General features: G+C 46.0%; 1 protein-coding gene across 1 annotated transcript; it reads right to left on the minus strand.

Moving 5' to 3' along the window:
• Positions 1-504: 504 nt before the first annotated feature.
• On the minus strand, positions 505-1,552 carry OXT (oxytocin/neurophysin I prepropeptide). Its single transcript, XM_072799752.1, has 3 exons — positions 1,007-1,552; positions 728-929; positions 505-608 (listed from the first exon to the last, which is right to left on the minus strand). The coding sequence occupies exons 1-3, from the start codon at positions 1,292-1,294 to the stop codon at positions 553-555; spliced, it is 546 nt and encodes a 181-aa protein (XP_072655853.1). The 5' UTR covers positions 1,295-1,552; the 3' UTR covers positions 505-552.
• Between the last annotated feature and the right edge of the window lie 16,400 nt (positions 1,553-17,952).

The following is a 17,952-nucleotide window of genomic DNA, read 5'->3' on the forward strand; positions in this document are numbered from 1 at the left end:
AGGCGCCGCCGGCCGCCTCCCGCTCCTCTGGGTGCCGTCAGGCCCACCCCACCTTATCCTTTGGGTTTTTGAACGTTCCTCCCGGGGCACCTGAGTGGCTCAGTCCGCCAAGCGGCTGCCTTGGGCTCTGGCCATGATCCCAGGGCCTGGGGACGGAGCCCCACATCAGGCTCCCTGCTGAGCGGGTAAGTCGGCTTCTCCCTTCCCCTCTGCTCCTCCCCGTTTGTATTCTCTTTCTTTCAAATAAATAAAATCTTAAAAAAAAAAAGAAATCTCTTCAGTCCACCCGCGGTGCGCTCCCAGCTCTGTTTGGAAGCGGAGATTACTCTCCTCGCAGCCCGCCCTGCTGCCCCCTCCCTCGCCCCCTGCGGGATTCCGGCGGCGGGGACCGCGCCCGGACCGGGGCCCTGAACCGCGGGGAGCCAGAGACGCAGGCCCCAGGCGCGACCGTCGGGGTCCCCCGGCGCCCTCCCTCCCATTTCCGACACCAAGACGCCAGTCGAGTTGGGGGGGAAACTCTGCTTTATTGTGTTCACTACTTCTGCAATGAGCTCAGCGCTGGGAGAAGGCGGCGTCGGGGTCGCAGGCGGGGTCGGCGCGGCAGCCGTCTGGGAGGAGAGACGCCGGATCAGGGTCCGCCCCGCGGGGGCCCGGCCCCGGCCCCGGCCCCGGCCCCCTGCCCTGTGCCCGGGCGCCCCCTCCCGGGCCGTCCCCGGCGCCAGCTCACCCGGGCTGCAGCAGATGCCGGCGGCGGCGCAGCGACCCCCGCTCCCGCACGGCGTGCGGCCCGACTGGCAGGGCGACGGCAGGTAGTTCTCCTCCTGGCAGCGCAGCGCCTCGGCCGTGCCCACGAAGCAGCCCAGCTCGTCGCCGCAGCAGATGCTGGGCCCGAAGCAGCGCCCTTGGCCCCCGGGGCCGCAGGGGAGGCACTGGCGGGAGGGCGGGAGCGGGGTGAGCGCGGGGCCCGCGAGGCGGGGGGCGCGGGGCCCGTAGGGGCGGGGCTCACCTGGCGCACGTCGAGGTCCAGCGCGGCCCTCTTGCCGCCCAGGGGGCAGTTCTGGATGTAGCAGGCGGAGGTCAGCGCCAGGAGGCCGAGCAGGCAGCAGGCGAGGCCGGGGCCGGCCATGGTGCGGGCGCGGGGGGTCGCGGCGGGCGGCTGCGGCGGCGGCGGCGCCCGACCCGCCTTTTTATGGCCGGGGCCGGCCGGGCGGGGCCTGCCTAAGAGGGCCGCCGCATGGCTGGTCACAGCGGGTCGCTGCGGGTCAGGCCCCGGGCGCCCGGCGCGCCCCCTCATTTGCAGGGGCCTGGCCGGGTCAGTTCCCCGCGTCGGCTACAGGCCTGGGGCCCGGGAAGCAGCTAGAGGGGCCGCGCGGGGGCGGGGGGCGGGGCGCCTGCGGGGGGACACGGAGCGTGGGGCCTGAGGCCCAACCTGGGACCCTGGAGCCGGACTCCCAGCATCTGGGGGAAGGGTTACATGGCAAACACTTGGACCCCCAGGTCAGAAGAGGCTGGGCGGGCCTCCCCATCTGCCCTCTTGGCGAGTTTTGGGTTGGGAGCATCCTGGTCTCTCTTGCTGGGGGTGGGGGTGGGGAGTGTCCTCTGCCAGAACCTAATTTCCTGGAACCCACCCTCCGCCTTCACACCAATACCCACATTCCTACACCTGGAATTGATATAGGGAAAGATCTTTATTTTCTGTAACTTCTAACTGACATTTAGCCTTTGCTTCAACTCTGAGGTGGGCAACAGACCACAGAGGGATTTGTAACACGTGTGACTTTGTCATAAATCAAAATGACAGATATTCTCCCATCACATTACAACGTTGTCTAGATTAATCATCACTTTGAAATTATGGCAGTTATTGGACCTGCCGCTGAATCTTACTTAATGCTTTATTTATATTTTTAAATGTATTTTTAAAACTGTTAATATCTAATGCTTTAAATAAAGATGCATATTTCTGACTATATCACAAATTTGTTTTAACATTTCAATACCTGAATATAAATACAATTGGTAAAAATACGTACATACATACATACATACATACATACATACAATTGGTTTCTGTTGTAATTCTGTGTCTTTTGTCTTATGGATTTTAAAGAGTGCTTTTTTGCATTTTTTAATATATCTTTTTAAAAAATATTTTATTTATTTGAGAGAGAGAGATAGGGAGCGAGGGAGAGCGCAAGCCAGCAGGGAGAGGCAGAGGAAGATGGAGAAGCAGAATCCCTGCTGAGCAGGGAGCCTGATGAGGGGGCTCCATCCCAGGACCCCGATATCATGAGCTGAGCTCTGTCTAACCAACTGAGCCACCCAGGTACCCCTTAATATATCTTTTTAAAAATATTTATTTATTTATTTGAGAGAGAGAGTGCGCACATGAGCAGTGCTGGAGTAGGGCAGGGGGAGGGATGGAGGAAGAGGGAGAGGCCGATCTGCAGACTACCCACGGAGCAGGGACTTTGATGCAGGGCTTGATCTCAGGGCCCTTAGATCCTGACCTAAGCCCTAAGTGAAGGCATGCTTAACAGACTGAACCACCTAGGCACTCTGCATTTTTAATATATCTTAAAATGAAAATAATTACAAATAAAAGAGAGGGCCTCAATGGAAGGGATGTTGGCCAATGTCACAAACAGGGAGATGCTCAGCACTGATCATTCTTCCAAGAAGGGACCTGCCATTGGCTCCGTCCTACTCTTGGTTTCTGCTCCTGTTATGGACCTCAGGGTTGTGAGTTTGAGCCTCATTTTGGGTGTAGAGATTACATCAATCAATCTATCAATCAATCTTAAAAAAATAATAAAAGAAGGGACTTGCCACCCAGCTGCTGGTACTGCGGTCAGTAGACAGCCTTTGGCTGGCAGCCCATCCAGGGCCTGCCTCAGCTGCAGAGAGCCACCTGGCCCAAGGTCACACTCTTCCCTGGTGGCTCACATCCAAATAACTGGTCTGGCCCAATGGTGGGCAACTACAAAGGACTATTTCAGCTCTGGAGCTTCACATAGAGTTACCTGAGGCTCTCATGGCAGTTTTCCTTATACTTAATCTGGTTTCCACCCTTCCCTTCCACAAGAGTGGGTCCCCTGGACTCCTGGTAATAAGCACCCTGCATGTTTAACTCCATCTCAGAGTGCTCTCGGGGAGCCCATCTTGCAGTAGCACAGAAGAAATGAGGCCAATGTCAGAAGGAATAGACTCAGCGCAGCCCAGCTGGTCCCTACGTGTTGCCTTCAGGGAGGAGGAGGCTGGGATGGCCCCAGCCACTCTAGCACTCTTGTTGACCCTCCCCAAAGAGGGGGCTGCGGCTGCTAGGGCTGAACAGGTCACAGGGCCCGGCTGACCCTGAGCCACTCATGTGAGCTGCCCGGCCCTGAGGAGCTGGTCAGGCTGCCCTGATTACCAGTCAGCAGCTAATCTTGTTTCTCAGCCAAATCAGCTCATTGGCATTGCCGGGGCTAGAAGGCCAAGGGCTTGACCCTAGAGGCAGCCCCAGAAAGGCCTCCTGCCTGTCCTCTGAGCACATAACCTCACCCAAGTTAACACATGCACATAAATTACCTTAGCATAATGGCCCCCACAGTGCTGCCATTTCTTTAGCTGTTTCAGGACTCCTCATCTGAAGATGCATGGGGTCCCAGTACAGACGCCTGAAACACCAGTGAACCAAACAAAAATCCCTGTTCTCAGGGGCTTATATTCTGGTAGAGAGAGGAGGCATCAAACAATAAATATATTTCAGTAGGTTAGGAGGTAGTGAGTGTAATGAAGAAAAGGGGGGGGGGGTGTTTTGCAGTTTTTCACCCTTATCATATAATGAACTATAATCATGGGAGTTATATTTCACTATTTTTGCCATAATCTTCTATTGGTTAAAAGGAAGTTATATGTCCTCAAGGACATATAACTCATGGGTGGCTCAGTTGGTTGAGCATCTGATTCGATTTTGGCTCAGGTCATGATCTCAGGGTCCTGGGATAGAGCCTCTGTCTAGCTCAGTGCTCATTGGGGGGTCTGCATGAGATTCTCTCCCTCTGCCCTGCCTCCTGCTTGTGCATGCACATGTCCTCTCTCTCTCTCTCTCTTAAATAAATAAAATAAATATATTTTTTAATTTTTTAATTTTATTTTATTTATGATAGGGACACAGTGAGAGAGAGAGAGAGAGGCAGAGACACAAGCAGAGGGAGAAGCAGGCTCCATGCACTGGGAGCCCGACGTGGGATTTGATCCCGGGTCTCCAGGATCACGCCCTGGGCCAAGCAGGCGCCAAACTGCTGCGCCACCCAGGGATCCCTAAAATAAATATTAAAAAAAATATTTTATTTACTTATTCATGAGAGACACAGAGAGAGACCGAGAGAGAGGCAGAGATAGGAGAAGCAGGCTCCATGCAAGGAGCCCGATATGGGACTCAACCCCAGGACTCTGAGATCACACCCTGGGATGAAGGCAGATGCTCAACCGCTGAGCCAACCAGGCGTCCCAAATAAAATAAATCTAAGAAGAAGAAGAAGAAGGAGGAGAAGGAGAAGGAGAAGAAGAAAAGAAAGAAAGAAAGAAAGAAAGAAAGAAAGAAAGAAAGAAAGAAAGAAAGAAGAAGAAAGAAAGAAAGAGAAAGAAAGAAAGAAAGAAAAGAAGAAGAAGAAGAAGAAGAAGAAGAAGAAGAAGAAGAAGAAGAAGAAGAAGAAGAAGAAGAAGAAGAAGAAGAAGAAGAAGAAGAAGAAGAAGAAGAAAGAAGGAGGAAGAAGGAGGAAGAAGGAAGAAGAAGGAGAAGAAGGAGGAGGAGGAGGAGGAGGAGGAGAAAGCTTGGACATGTAGTCCTATTCATATACAACAGGAGATTACATAAAGATGTGGCTACCAGGAGTAAGAATCACAGGGGTCAATTTAGAATTCTCCCTGTCATGGGAGGGGAGTATTCTAGGCAGGGGAAATCACAAGTGCAAAGGTCCTAAGCTGGAAATGTGTCTGGCATGTTCAAGTATCAGCAAGGAGGCCAGACAGGATGAAGCAGAGTGACCAAAATCTTGGGGTCAAAATGGTAATGCATGGCTGGGTCACATAGGGCCAAATGAAATGTGGAACCAGGAGAGCTCTGCATAGAGGAATGATGTGATCGGATTTAGTTATAGGACAACATTGGGTATTATATTGTGAAAAGATACAGGGCAAAGGTGGAAGCAGGGAGGCTGTGAGGAGGCTACCGTAGCAATCCCCACAAGGGATGACAGTGGGCTGCACCACGGTGGTGGGGGTGTGGAGGGAGAAATGATTTGATTCCAGACCTGTTTAGAAGGAGGTGCCAATTGGGGGTTGCTTATGGGTTGGATGTAGGTGAAAGAGAAAAAGAAATGTCCAAGATGATTCCAAGCTTCTAGAGCTGAGCAGTGGGAAGGATGGAGCTGCCACCAACTGAGATGAGGACCCTGAGTGTGGCACAGCTTTGTGTTCAGAAGGACAGGAGCTCAGTGGGGCACATGATGTTTGAGATGCCCATTACACATCGGAAGGAATCTTTAAGCAGGCATTTAGATATAAAGTTCTGGAGTTCAGGAGAGAGAGCTAGGCTGAAGATCCACATCTAGACATCATCAGGACCAATACTTAAAGGTGCAGATCTGAGTGAGCTCACCCAGGGGGAGGAGAGATGGAGAAAGGATTGAATCATGTTCTTAGGGGCAGCCCCGGTGGCTCAGCGGTTTAGCACCGCCTTCAGCCCAGGGCGTGATCCTGGAGTCCCTGGATCAAGTCCCACGTCGGGCTCGCTGCATGGAGCCTGCTTCTCCCTCTGCCTGTGTCTCTGCCTCTCTCTCTCTGTCTCTCATGAATAAATAGATTTAAAAAAATCATGCTCTTATTCCATGGATGGAACATAGGAGAGAACAAGAGTGTGGTGGGGAAGACAGGGTTTCAAGGAGGAGGAGATGATCAGCTGTGCCAAATGCTGCTGACATGAAGGTTTAACTTCATTATTTAAATAATTTCAGGGATCCCTGGGTGGCGCAGCGGTTTGGCGCCTGCCTTTGGCCCAGGGCGCGATCCTGGAGACCCGGGATCAAATCCCACGTCGGGCTCCCGGTGCACGGAGCCTGCTTCTCCCTCTGCCTGTGTCTCTGAGCCTCTCTCTCTCTCTGTGGCTATCATGAATAAATAAATAAAATCTTTAAAAAAAAATAAATAAATAATTTCAATAAGGTATAATTTATGTAGCATAAAACCCATCCAATGTAAGCACACAGTCTGATGATTTTTAGTAAACAGTTGTTCAACCATTACCACAATTCAGTTTTAGAACACTTCCATCCCCTGAAAACATCTCTCATACCTGGTTACCATTACTCCCTGCTCCCATTCCCAGCCCCAGGAAACCACTGATATGGAAATTTCCTATAAATGGAAGTATATGGTATGTAATTTTTTGTGTCTGGCTTCTTTCATTTGCCATGGTGTTTTTGAGGTTCATCCAAGTGATTGCATGTACCAGTAGTTCATTCTTTTGTATCGCTGTGTAGTCCATGGATGTACCTTATTTTGCTTATCTATTATTCACCAGTTGATGAACATTTAATTGTTTCCTGTTTTGACCATCATAATAATCTTGCTGTGAATATTTCTGTATGAATCTTTGTGTGGACATGTTTTCATTTCTTTTGGGTAGTTACCTAAGAGTAAACTTGCTGGGTCATATGATATATGTCCCAATAACTTTTTAAGAGGTGAGCAGTGTCAGGACACAAGGGTGTTTCAATATTTGCAAATAAATCAATGTGATACATTGCATAAACAAAAGAAAGAATAAAATCAATATGATAATTTCAATATATACAGAAAAAGCATTTGACAAAGTACAATATCCATTTATGATAAAAACACTCCACAAAATAGGTTTAGAGGGAACATACCTCAACATAATAAAGGCCATATATGAAAAACCCACAGCTAACATTATACTCAAAGGTTAAAAACTGGGAGCTTTTCCCTTAGGACTGGGAACAAGACAAGGATGTCCACTCTCACTACTTTTATTCAGCATAGTACCAGAAGTCCTAGCCATAGCACTCAGACAAGGAAAAGAAATAAAAGACATCCAAATTGGTAAAGAAACAAAACTTTCACTATTTGCAGATGACATGATACTATATATACAGAACCCCAAAGACTCCACCAAAAAACTACTAACAGTGATAAATGACTCTAGTAAGATTGCAGGATACAAAATCAATGTACAGAAACCCATTGCATTTCTAAATACTAGTAATGAAGAAACAGGGACATTAAGAAAATAATCCCATTTACAGTTGAACCAAAAATAATAAAATACCCAGGTATTGTGATGCCTGGGTAGCTCAGTGGTTGAGCGCCTGCTTTTGTTCCAGGGCGTGATCCTGGATTACTGGGGTCGAGTCCTACATTGGGCTCCCTGAGTGGAGTCTGCTTCTCTCTCTCTGCCTATGTCTCTGCCTCTCTTTCTCTGTGTGTCTCATGAATAAATAAATAAAATCTTAAAAAAACAAACAAACAGGAATAAACTTAACCAGGAAGGTGAAAGACCTGTACTGTGAAAACTATAAAACTGGATGAAAGAAAGTGAAGATGACACAAACAAATGAAAGGATAGTCCATGTTCGTGGATTGGAAGAAGAAATATTGTTAAAAAGTTCATACTAGGGATCCCTGGGTGGCGCAGCGGTTTGGCGCCTGCCTTTGGCCCAGGGCGTGATCCTGGAGACCCGGGATCGAATCCCACGTCGGGCTCCCGGTGCATGGAGCCTGCTTCTCCCTCTGCCTATGTCTCTGCCTCTCTCTCTCTCTCTCTCTCTCTCTCTCTCTCTGTGTGTGACTATCATAAATAAATAAATAAAAATTAAAAAAAAAAGCTCATACTACCCAAAGCAATCTACAGATTTAATGCATTCCCTATCAAAATATCAATAGCATTTTTCACAGAACAAGAACAAATAATCCTAAAATCTGTATGGAACCACAAAAGACCCTTAATAGTCAAAGCAATCTTGGAAAAGAAGAACAAAACTGAAAATATCACAAACTCAGATTTCAAGGTATACTACAAAGCTGTAATCAAAACAGTATAATACTGGCACAAAAACAGACACATAGAACAGAATAGAGAGCCCAGAGTAAACCCACAATTATCTGGTCAATTGATCTTTGATAAAGGAGGCAAGATTATGCAATGGGAAAAAGATAATCTTTTTAACAAATGGTGTTGGAAAAATTGAACACCTACATGCAAAATAATGAAACCAGACCATTTTGTTACACCATACACAAAAATAAACTCAAAATGAATTAAAGACCTAAATGTGAGACCTGAGACAATGAAAATCCTAGAAAAGAGCATAGGCAGTAATCTCTCTGACATTTTTCTCAATATGTATCCTGTAGCAACATTTTTCTTGATATGTCTCCTGAAGCAAGGGACACAAAAACAAAAACAAAAATAAACTATTGTGACTACCTCAAAATAAAATTTTCTCCACAGCAAAGGAAACAATCAACAAAACTAAGACAACTTTCTGAATGGGAAAAGATATGCAAATGACACATCTGATAAAGGGGTTAGTACCCAAAATATATGAAGAACTTATACAACTCAACACCAAAAAACCAAATAATGCACTTTAAAAATGGGCAGAAGAGATGAACAGACATTTCTCTAAAGAAGACATACAGATGGCCAACAGACACATGAAAAGATGCTCAACATCACTTATCATCAGGGAAATGAAAATCAAAACCACAATGAATTATTACCTCACATCTGTCAGAATGGCTAAAAAACCCTCCAAGAAACAACAAGTGTTGGGGAGGATGTGGAGAAAAAGGAACCTTCCTGCACTGTTGGTGGGAATGCAGACTGGTAATCCACCGTAAAAAACAGGATGGGGTTCCTCATAAAAATTGAAAATAGAATTACCATATGATCCAGTAATTCCATTCCTGGGTATTTACCAAGAGAAAATGTGAGTATATGCAATAGAATATTACCAGCCATAAAAAGAAATGAAATCTTGCCATTTGCAACAACATGGATGCATCTAGAGAATATAATGCAAATAAGTCCGTCAGAGAAAGACAGATACAGTATGATTTCACTCATATTTGGAATTTAAGAAACAAATGAGCAAAGGGGAAAAAAAGAGGCAAACCAAGAAACAGATTCTTTTTTTTAAAGATGTTATCTATTTATTCATGATAGACAGAGAGAGAGAGAGAGAGAGAGAGGCAGAGACACAGGCAGAGGGAGAAGCAGGCTCCATGCCAGGAGCCCAATGCGGGACTCAATCCTGGGACTCCAGGATCACGCCCTGGGCCAAAGGCAGGCGCCAAACTGCTGAGCGACCCAGGGATCCCCAGATTCTTTTTTTTTTTTTTTTTAAGATTTTATTTATTTATTTGACAGAGAGAAATAATGAGCGCACAAGCAGAGGGAATTATAGAGGGAGAAGCAGGCTACTCATTGATCAGGGAACCCGATGCAGGGCCCAATCCCAGACCCTGGGATCACGACCTGAGCTGAAGGCAGTTGCTCAACTGACTGAGCCACCCAGTCGCCTCCAAGAAACAGATTCTTAACTACAGAGAACAAACTTATGGTTACCCAAGGGGAGGTGGGAGGAGGGATGGGTGAAATAGCTGAAGGGGACTAAGAGGACAGTTATAGTGATGAGCACAGTAATGTATAGAATTGCTGAATCACTATATGGTACACCCGAAACTAATATAACACTGTATCTTAACTAAGCAGGAATACAAATAAAGATAAAACAAGGGTGCCAGGCTGGGACACCTGGGTGGCTTAGCAGTTGAGCATCTGCCTTTGGTTCAGGACATGATCCTGGAGTCCAGGGATCGAGTCCCACCTCAGGTTCCCTGCATGGTGCCCGCTTCTCCCTTTGCCTAGGTCTATGCCTCTCTCTGTGTGTCTCTCATGAATAAATAAATAAAATCTTAAAAAAAATAAGGGTGCCAGGCTGACTCAGTTGGTGGAGCATGGGACTCTTTATCTCAGGGCTGTCAGTTCGAGTTCCATGGTGTAGAGATTACTTAAAAATAAAATATTTTTTAAAAAGGGTAAAATAAAATAGAATGCTGTAGAGCAGTAACCTTAAAAAACAAACAAACAAACAAACAAAAAAGGTGAGCAGTGTCACCTCCACCTAAGTGGAAGTGCTGCCTGATGGTCCTGGTGTGGAGCCAGCCTACAGGGAATGGACTCCCAGCAGCAGCAGGAGAAGGGGTAGGGCTGAGAGGATGCGGAGATGGTGCATGCACGCGTCCTGCACAACTTTGGTCTAAGAGGCTGAAGCTGCCTTCTCGATTCTTGAGCCAGAGTGGCTGAGCAGTTCTCATGGAAATCACGCAGCCACAAAGAATGACAGCAGCACTAGTGAGCAGCTTCTAGTTTCAGCTAGGCTTTCAGGACTGCTCATGATTTTTCTTTGTTGAAGCTAACCATTCTCTCCATGCCACTCCTGTGGGGAGACAGCCCCACACATTGTTTACATATTCAGAATATAATCCACCCTGTGGTGTGGTCTTTGGGCTGCCATGGTACGTCTGCCTTCAGTAGGCTGTTTCGTTGTTCTCCGAGGCCACGGTGTGGATGGGTGCATGCTAAGACCAGAGAATCCATTGTCCTCCTTCTTTTCCTAGAAAGGGAGTTCCTTGATCACAAGCAATTTGGTGGGATGTCCATCATGCTGCATGAGGCATTCAGTGCGTCTCTGAAGGTCGGTGCTGGCAGTGGTCTCTGCTGGTGCTGGGTTAGGCTCTCAGCAGTGATGGTAGCCAGGTCAGCCTTGGTGAAGGGAAGTCCATGTGGTTGAGCCCCACACAGCTGCAATCCCTGTCACCATGACCACGTTGTTCATGGGTCCAATGAGCAAGAAGTGGGGTGGATAGGAATAGAGGATGCCTGACATGCACAGGCATGGAGTCATCTTGTTCACTTGCTTATTGACAGCCACCTCTGCAGTAGGTCCTTTTGGGGATCTTCCTAAAGAGACACAAATAGGGGCACCTGGGTGGCTCAGTCGGTTAAGCATCTGCCTTCAGCTCATGTCATGATCTCAGGATCCTGAGATCGAGTCCCAGGTCTCCGCTCAGTGAGGAGTCGGCTTCTTCCTCTTCACCTCCCCCCTGCTTGTGCTCTCTCTCTCGCTACCACTTTCTCATAAATAAATAAACTAACAAACAAATAAAATCTTGTTTAAAAAAGAGACACATAAATATTCTCCAACTTCAGGTCCATTCTGACAGAGCCACCCACATGCTTTTCCACGGGTCTCCAAGTTACCATCCCTCCTATCCTATTGCTGCTAGTGCCAAGTCCCTTATCATGCAGCCAAACCATTATCATGCAGCTACTTGTCTGTCCCTAAGGCTCTCCTTCCAGTCCAGGTAAAGTGGTTGTGATGCTGCTGTATCAGTCCTTTGAAGGACTGTTAGCTGGGGAAAGTCATCTCCTTACTGTCCTTCAGGACCACTTATGAGCAAGACAGCAGCACCACAGCCAGCTGCCATCTGGATTATGAGCCGTCTGAAAACAGGACTCCATTTTTCCCTCTTTGATCAACTGGCCACCTAAGACTCTCCATGAGATCACAAACAGGAGTTGAGGATGGAGCATGAGTTCGGGACGAGTCCATTTGCACATGCTGCTAATTGACCCAAAACTGACCACACATGCATGAGAAAGCCCACCCAAAAGCAGAAGAAACATGCAGACACAGACTCCTGAACAGTAATAAGTATTTATTGTTTCAGACCATAAAGGTTTGGGGTGGTTTGTTATACAGAACAAGCTAACTGAAACATCCCTGGGGGCTCAACATCAGGTAGTCTCTAACAGGGCAGGGGACTAGGAAAGATAGGTTTTTCAGAAGGAGTTAGTGACTTGTCAAAAAGAGTTATAGCTTTGTTCTGAAACCCTAGGGACTTCTGGGGCCCCTGGTTGGCTTGGCCAGTTCAGCGTCTGACTCTTGATTTCAGTTCAAGTCATGATCTCAGGGTCATGAGATCCAGTCTTGTGTTAGCTCCATGCTAGGCATGGAGGCTGCTTAAGATTCTCTCTTCCTCCCTGCCCCTCCAATCCTTTGTACATGCATGTGCACTCTCTCTCTCTCAAAATAAAATAAAATAAAATAAAATAAAATAAAATAAAATAAAATAAAATAAAATAAAATAAACATCTAGGGACTTCTGATGTAAGATCCCATTGGAGCTTGTTGCAGGCTTCCCCAGCATTCTGATCAACTGTGGACATCTTGAGCATGAGGGGACTCTTTGCATCATAGGCGTAAAAGGCAGAACCGCCTATCATGCAGCTGGATCGCCTGTGGTTGCCTCTTGCCCTAGATGACTCTCAGAGCCCATAGCCATTCTGTTCTGGCAAATGGGTCAGAGCAGCACATTCAAGGGTGGCCAACGTGGACTCCAAAATCCAGAGGGTCACCATGCACAGCATCCCCTTTTCAGGGATAAAAAGGTACAGGGTATAGCAATTTGTCCATCATTTTTGGGAGTAGTTAACCGGAAAAGCAACACACATATAAAGAAGACATTCATATGATGCCCTCTCTACTTTCATGGCCAACAAATTCATGCAGTCACTTCTCACTATGTCATCTTGTCTTTGTGCTGGGAAATATTTTTCCTTCACTTTTATTAACCAGAATAATATTTACATAAAGTGTACAAATCTTAAGTGTACAGTTCAATGGATTTTTACCTGTTGCTACACTATGAAAACAGCACAATGACCAGCACTCTCTAAAAGATTCACCGTGTATGCACTCTCCCGTTGAGCTTCCTGAGATGGCCCCAGCCTAATATCATAATTGAGTATTATAATTGATTAGTCTTGCCTGTTTCTGAACCTATCTAGATGTAATCATAGAGTAGGTACTGTTTTGTGTTTGGCTTTCTCTGCTCTACACCATCTCACAGAGACTCACGCATGCTGTTGTACAGCAGTGGCTCAATTCTTTGTTATTGCTGAGTAGTATTCAGTTGTAAGAATATACTAGAATCTGTTTATCCATTACTCTGTTGGTGGGCTTTTGGGTTGTTTTCTGTTTCTAGATATTATGAATAAAGCTTCTATGAACATTCTTCTACATGTCTTTTGAGACATAAGCATCATTTCTCTTGGGTATATATCTGCAAGTGGAATTGCTAGATTCAATAGTTTTTTATGTTTATCTTTTCCTGTCAGCACAGTGTGAGAATTCTCTCACTTTCGACAGGAAAGTGCATGCCCAGTGCATGCCCCAGCCCAGTGATTCCCAGAAATGTCACTGACATGGCAAGCCTTTGTATTTTCATGGGATTTATCTCTCACCCTCCAACATACATATTTTATAAAGGCATGAGGCTACTTCCTGCTTTCTAGGTCCTACTTCTCTCCTGACTGCCACAAGCCCTGGCTCTGCTTAGTGGGCCCCAGTAGAACTCTGGGTCCCCAGGGATTAGAAATTCCTGGAAGATCTGGATATTTTTCCTTCCCTGCTTCAGTTACATAGGTAACAGGTCTCCTTGGCAAACACTAGGATGAAGGTTTTTTGTTTTGTTTTAAGATTTATTTATTGATTCATGAGAGAGAGACAGAGAGACAGAGAGGCAGAGACTAGGCAGAGGGAGAAGCAGGCTCCCTGTAAGGAGCCCTTTGTGGGACTCAATCCTGGACCCCAGGATCATGTCCTGAACTGAAAGCCTCTGCTCAACCGCTGAGCCACCCAGGAGGAAGATTTATAGTACAAATATAATGTTATTGCAGGGTTTTCCCTTTATCCAAGTGGCTCTGGTCCATGACTGAAAACAGGTTTGGTAAGGGACTAGGATGCTATATTGCAGTGGCACACATTAGGTCCCACAGACAGAGTATTTTGGTCATTTAGAATAAGTGGACCTTAGTGGGCTTCCTGATTATTTCAGTCCTGGGAGACCCATGACCAATTAGTACATCTCAAAGATCCTTGTGGATCAAACTATTATTAGTACAGTATATGTACTCAGCAAAGGGCTCATAATCACAATCTAAAATCAACTCCTACAAATCAACTGAAGAAGACAAATAAGCCAAGAAAAAAAAAACACAAAAGAAGCTATACAGTTGTCCAGGGGTGCCTGGCTGTCTCAGTTGAAAGAGCAGGTGGATCTTGATGTTGGGGTTGTGAGTTCAAGACCCACAATGGGTGTAGAGATTACTTAAAGAAACTTAAAAAAAGAAGATATACAGAGGTACCTAGGTGGCTCTGTTGGTTGAGCATCCAACTCTTGGTTTTGGCTCAGGTCATGATCTTCGGGTCGTGGGATTGAGCCCCGCGCCAGGCTCTAAGCTCAGTGTAGCTTCTTCAGATTCTCTCTCCCTCTCCCTTCTGCTCATGCTCTCTCAAATAAAGAAATAAAACCTTTTTAAAAAGGAGCTATACAATTGTCCATTAAAAACAGAAAGGTGGGCAGCCCGGGTGGCTCAGTGGCTTAGCACCACCTTTGGCCTAGGGTGCAATCCTGGAGACCCGGTGTCGGATCCCACGTCGGGCTCCCTGCATGGAGCCTGCTTCTCTCTCTGACTGTGTCTCTGCCTCTCTCTGTGTCTCTCATGAATAAATAAAGTCTTTTAAAAAAATAAAAAATAAATAAAAATAAAAATAAAAACAGAAAGGTAGGGATGCCTGGGTGGCTCAGTGGTTGGGCATCTGCCTTTGGCTCAGGTCACGGTCCCAGAGACTTGGGATCGAGTCCCACATTGGGCTCCCTGCATGAAGCCTGCTTCTCTCTCTGCCTATGTCTCTGCCATTCTCTCGGGATATTCATGTGTGTCTCTCATGAATAAATATATAAAATCTTAAAAAAAACCCAGAAAGGCATTTATCCCATTAGTTATTGGGGAAATTAAAATTAAAATCATAGGGAGATACATGACTAGAAGGATAGCTAAAATTTAAAAGGCTAGCATTACCACATGAATGCATAACAGCAGGAACCTTCATACACTACTGGCAGGAGTGTGAACTGCTTCAATACTTGGGAAATCTCTTTGGCAGTGTTACTAAAGCTGAACATGTACTTACCACACGACCCAGCAATTCCACTCCAAAAACACACCTGAGCATCAAAAGATGTCTGAGAGTGCTTATCGTGGTGGCACTATTTGTAACAGCCCCAACCCAGACGTGGAAACAATCTGGGTGTCCGTCAACAGCAAAGTGGACTAAATAAATTTTGCACAGAACACCATAAAGCAATGAAAATAAACTATTACTATGTGTGAAAACGTCCTATGGTCACTGTATTAAAAATTTTTTTTAAAGATTTATTTATTTATTTATTTATGATAGACATAGATAGAGAGAGAGGCAGAGACAAAGGAGGAGGGAGAAGCAGGCTCCATGCTGGGAGCCTGACGTGGGACTCGATCCCGGGACTCCAGGATCGCGCCCTGGGCCAAAGGCAGGCGCCAAACCGCTGAGCTACCCAGGGATCCCTGGTCACTGTATTAAATGGAAGAATGTGTATGAAGAGAAAGGTGTGATTTCATTTATAGGAGGTTCAAAGAGAGACACACTCAACTTGCGTTAGAAATGAGAGAAGAAGGGGTCTCATTAGGAGGTCTTGCTTGAGAAGGCATGAGAGGTAGTTAAATTTTAAAAAAAGATTATTAATTTAAGAGAGAAAGAGAAAGAGTGGGGGGGAGGGCAGAGGAAGAGAGGGAGTAGACTCCTCACTGAGCGCAGAACCCAGGACCACACTGGATCCCAAGACCCTGCGATCATGACCTGGGCTGAAATGGAGAGTCAGATGCCTAACCGACTGAGCCACCCAGATGCCCCAGAGGCTTCGATTTCTTGATCTGGTGTTTATTTTGCAGTATGCTTACTTTGTAGATGTTGTGCACTTTTAAGTATGTATGTTTTAGTTAAAACGTTTAAAACAAAAGAAGTTTCTTGTTCTGCAGAAGATCAAACATGTATACTCCATCCTGCATCTCTCACTGAAATGCCAGTATGCTATAATTTTGCACAGAATGCATGGAGTGGCTAAATGAGGACTCTGAAACGTAAATGGTAGCAGGTGGGTGGGAAGAGAGAGTGGAATTTGAAGTTCCAGGCCACTAGTGATGAGTTGACCATTTTATTCCCTTCCAGTATAGCCCAGCCAGGACTCAAAGTGTGTATCAGGTGTGGACAGAAATTATTCCAAGAGAAGTCCTCTCTGGTTTGAGGAGTAAGGAAATTGTCTCCGAAAGTCAAAGTGAGGAAGTCCCCCCACTTTTTCATTTACTCCCCACCCCCTGATGCTATGGCAGCCAAAATGGTGGCAAAGGTGGCAGCAGAGTAACAGCAGTGGCACCCAGATGGTCACCTAAACCTCTGAGAGAGGGGAAACCTTGCAGCTGCTGCCCAGCAAAATCAAAGTATCAGATCGCATGTCGCTGGTCCAACGAAAAATCAAAATTCAAAATTCAAACTGTGGCTTCTACTGAAGGTGTATTGCTACATAATACCATTGTAAAGTTGAGCCATCCTAAATCAGGGATTACAGCCGTCAAATTTTACTTTTGAGGGCCCTGTCACCACCTTGATAAGACTGCCCTCTGCTGGAGATAAGGGGAGCTGCAGGTCAGATCTTCGCCTCTTCCAGCAATTCATTCCCAGTTTGACGGTATTTAGCAAGTAATTCTTCTTGGTCCATTGTACGATCTGATGCCATTATCTAGTTTCATTAAAAAAATAATAACACTGGGGACGCCTGGGTGACTCAGCGGTTTAGCGCCTGCCTTTGGCCCAGGGCACGATCCTGGAGTCCCAGGGTCGAATCCTGCATTGGGCTCCCTGCATGGAGCCTGCTTCTCTCTCTGCTTGTGTCTCTGCCTCTCTCTTTCTGTGTGTGTCTCTCATGAATAAATAAATAAAATCTAAAAAAACAAAAAAACAAAAAACAAAAAACAAAAACACCAAAAAACCCAAATAATCATATTTAAAAATAGGCAGAGAATGTGAATAGACATTTTTCCAAAGAAGACATACGGTAGGGCAGCCCGGGTGGCTCAGCAGTTTAGTGCTGCCTTCAGCCCAGGGCGTGATCCTGGAGACCTGGGATTGAGTCCCAAGGGCTCCCTGCAAGGAGCCTGCTTCTCTCTCTGCCTCTGCCTCTGTCTCTGTCTCTGCCTCTCTCTCTCTCTCTCTGTGTCTCTCATGAATAAATAAATAAAATCTTTAAAAAAAGATCTTCTATAAAAAAAAGAAGACATACAATAGATGGCCAAGAAACACTTGAAAAGATGCTCAGCATTACTTATCAGAAAAATGCAAATCAAAACTACAATGAGAGATCACTTTACACCTGTCAGAATGGCTAGAATCAAAAAGAAAAGGGGAACCTGGGAGGCTCAGTCAGGCATCTCTTGATTTTGGCTCAGGTAATGATTTCAAGGTCCTTTTTTTTTTTTTAAAGATTTTATTTACTTATTCATGAGAGACACAGAGAGAGAGGCAGAGACACAGGCAGAGGGAGAAGCAGGCTCCATGCCGGGAGCCCGATGTGTGACTCGATCCCGGGACTCCAGGATCAGGTCCTGGGCTGAAGGCAGGTGCTAAACCGCTGAGCCACCCAGGGATCCCATGGATCCTTGAGTTAGAGTCCCTTGTTGGACTCCATGCTAGGCATGCAATCTGCTTAAGATTCTCTTTTCCTCTGCCCCTCCCCACTCTTAAAAAATCCAAAAAACACAAGTGATGTAGCTATCAATACGTTTTACAGAAATTCAGAAAACATAAATTCCTAATTTTCAGAATGTATTACACTCCCACAGTTCATTTCACCTTATTTTTAAAAAGTCCCTGCAATACAATTCAGCGTATTTTGCCCTAAATACTTTAAGTTGTGAGAAACAGTGCTTCTACGTTGTTCATC

The sequence above is a fragment of the Canis lupus genome, chromosome 26, assembly GCF_048164855.1.
Source record: "Canis lupus baileyi chromosome 26, mCanLup2.hap1, whole genome shotgun sequence".
Classification (NCBI taxonomy): Eukaryota; Metazoa; Chordata; class Mammalia; order Carnivora; family Canidae; genus Canis; species Canis lupus.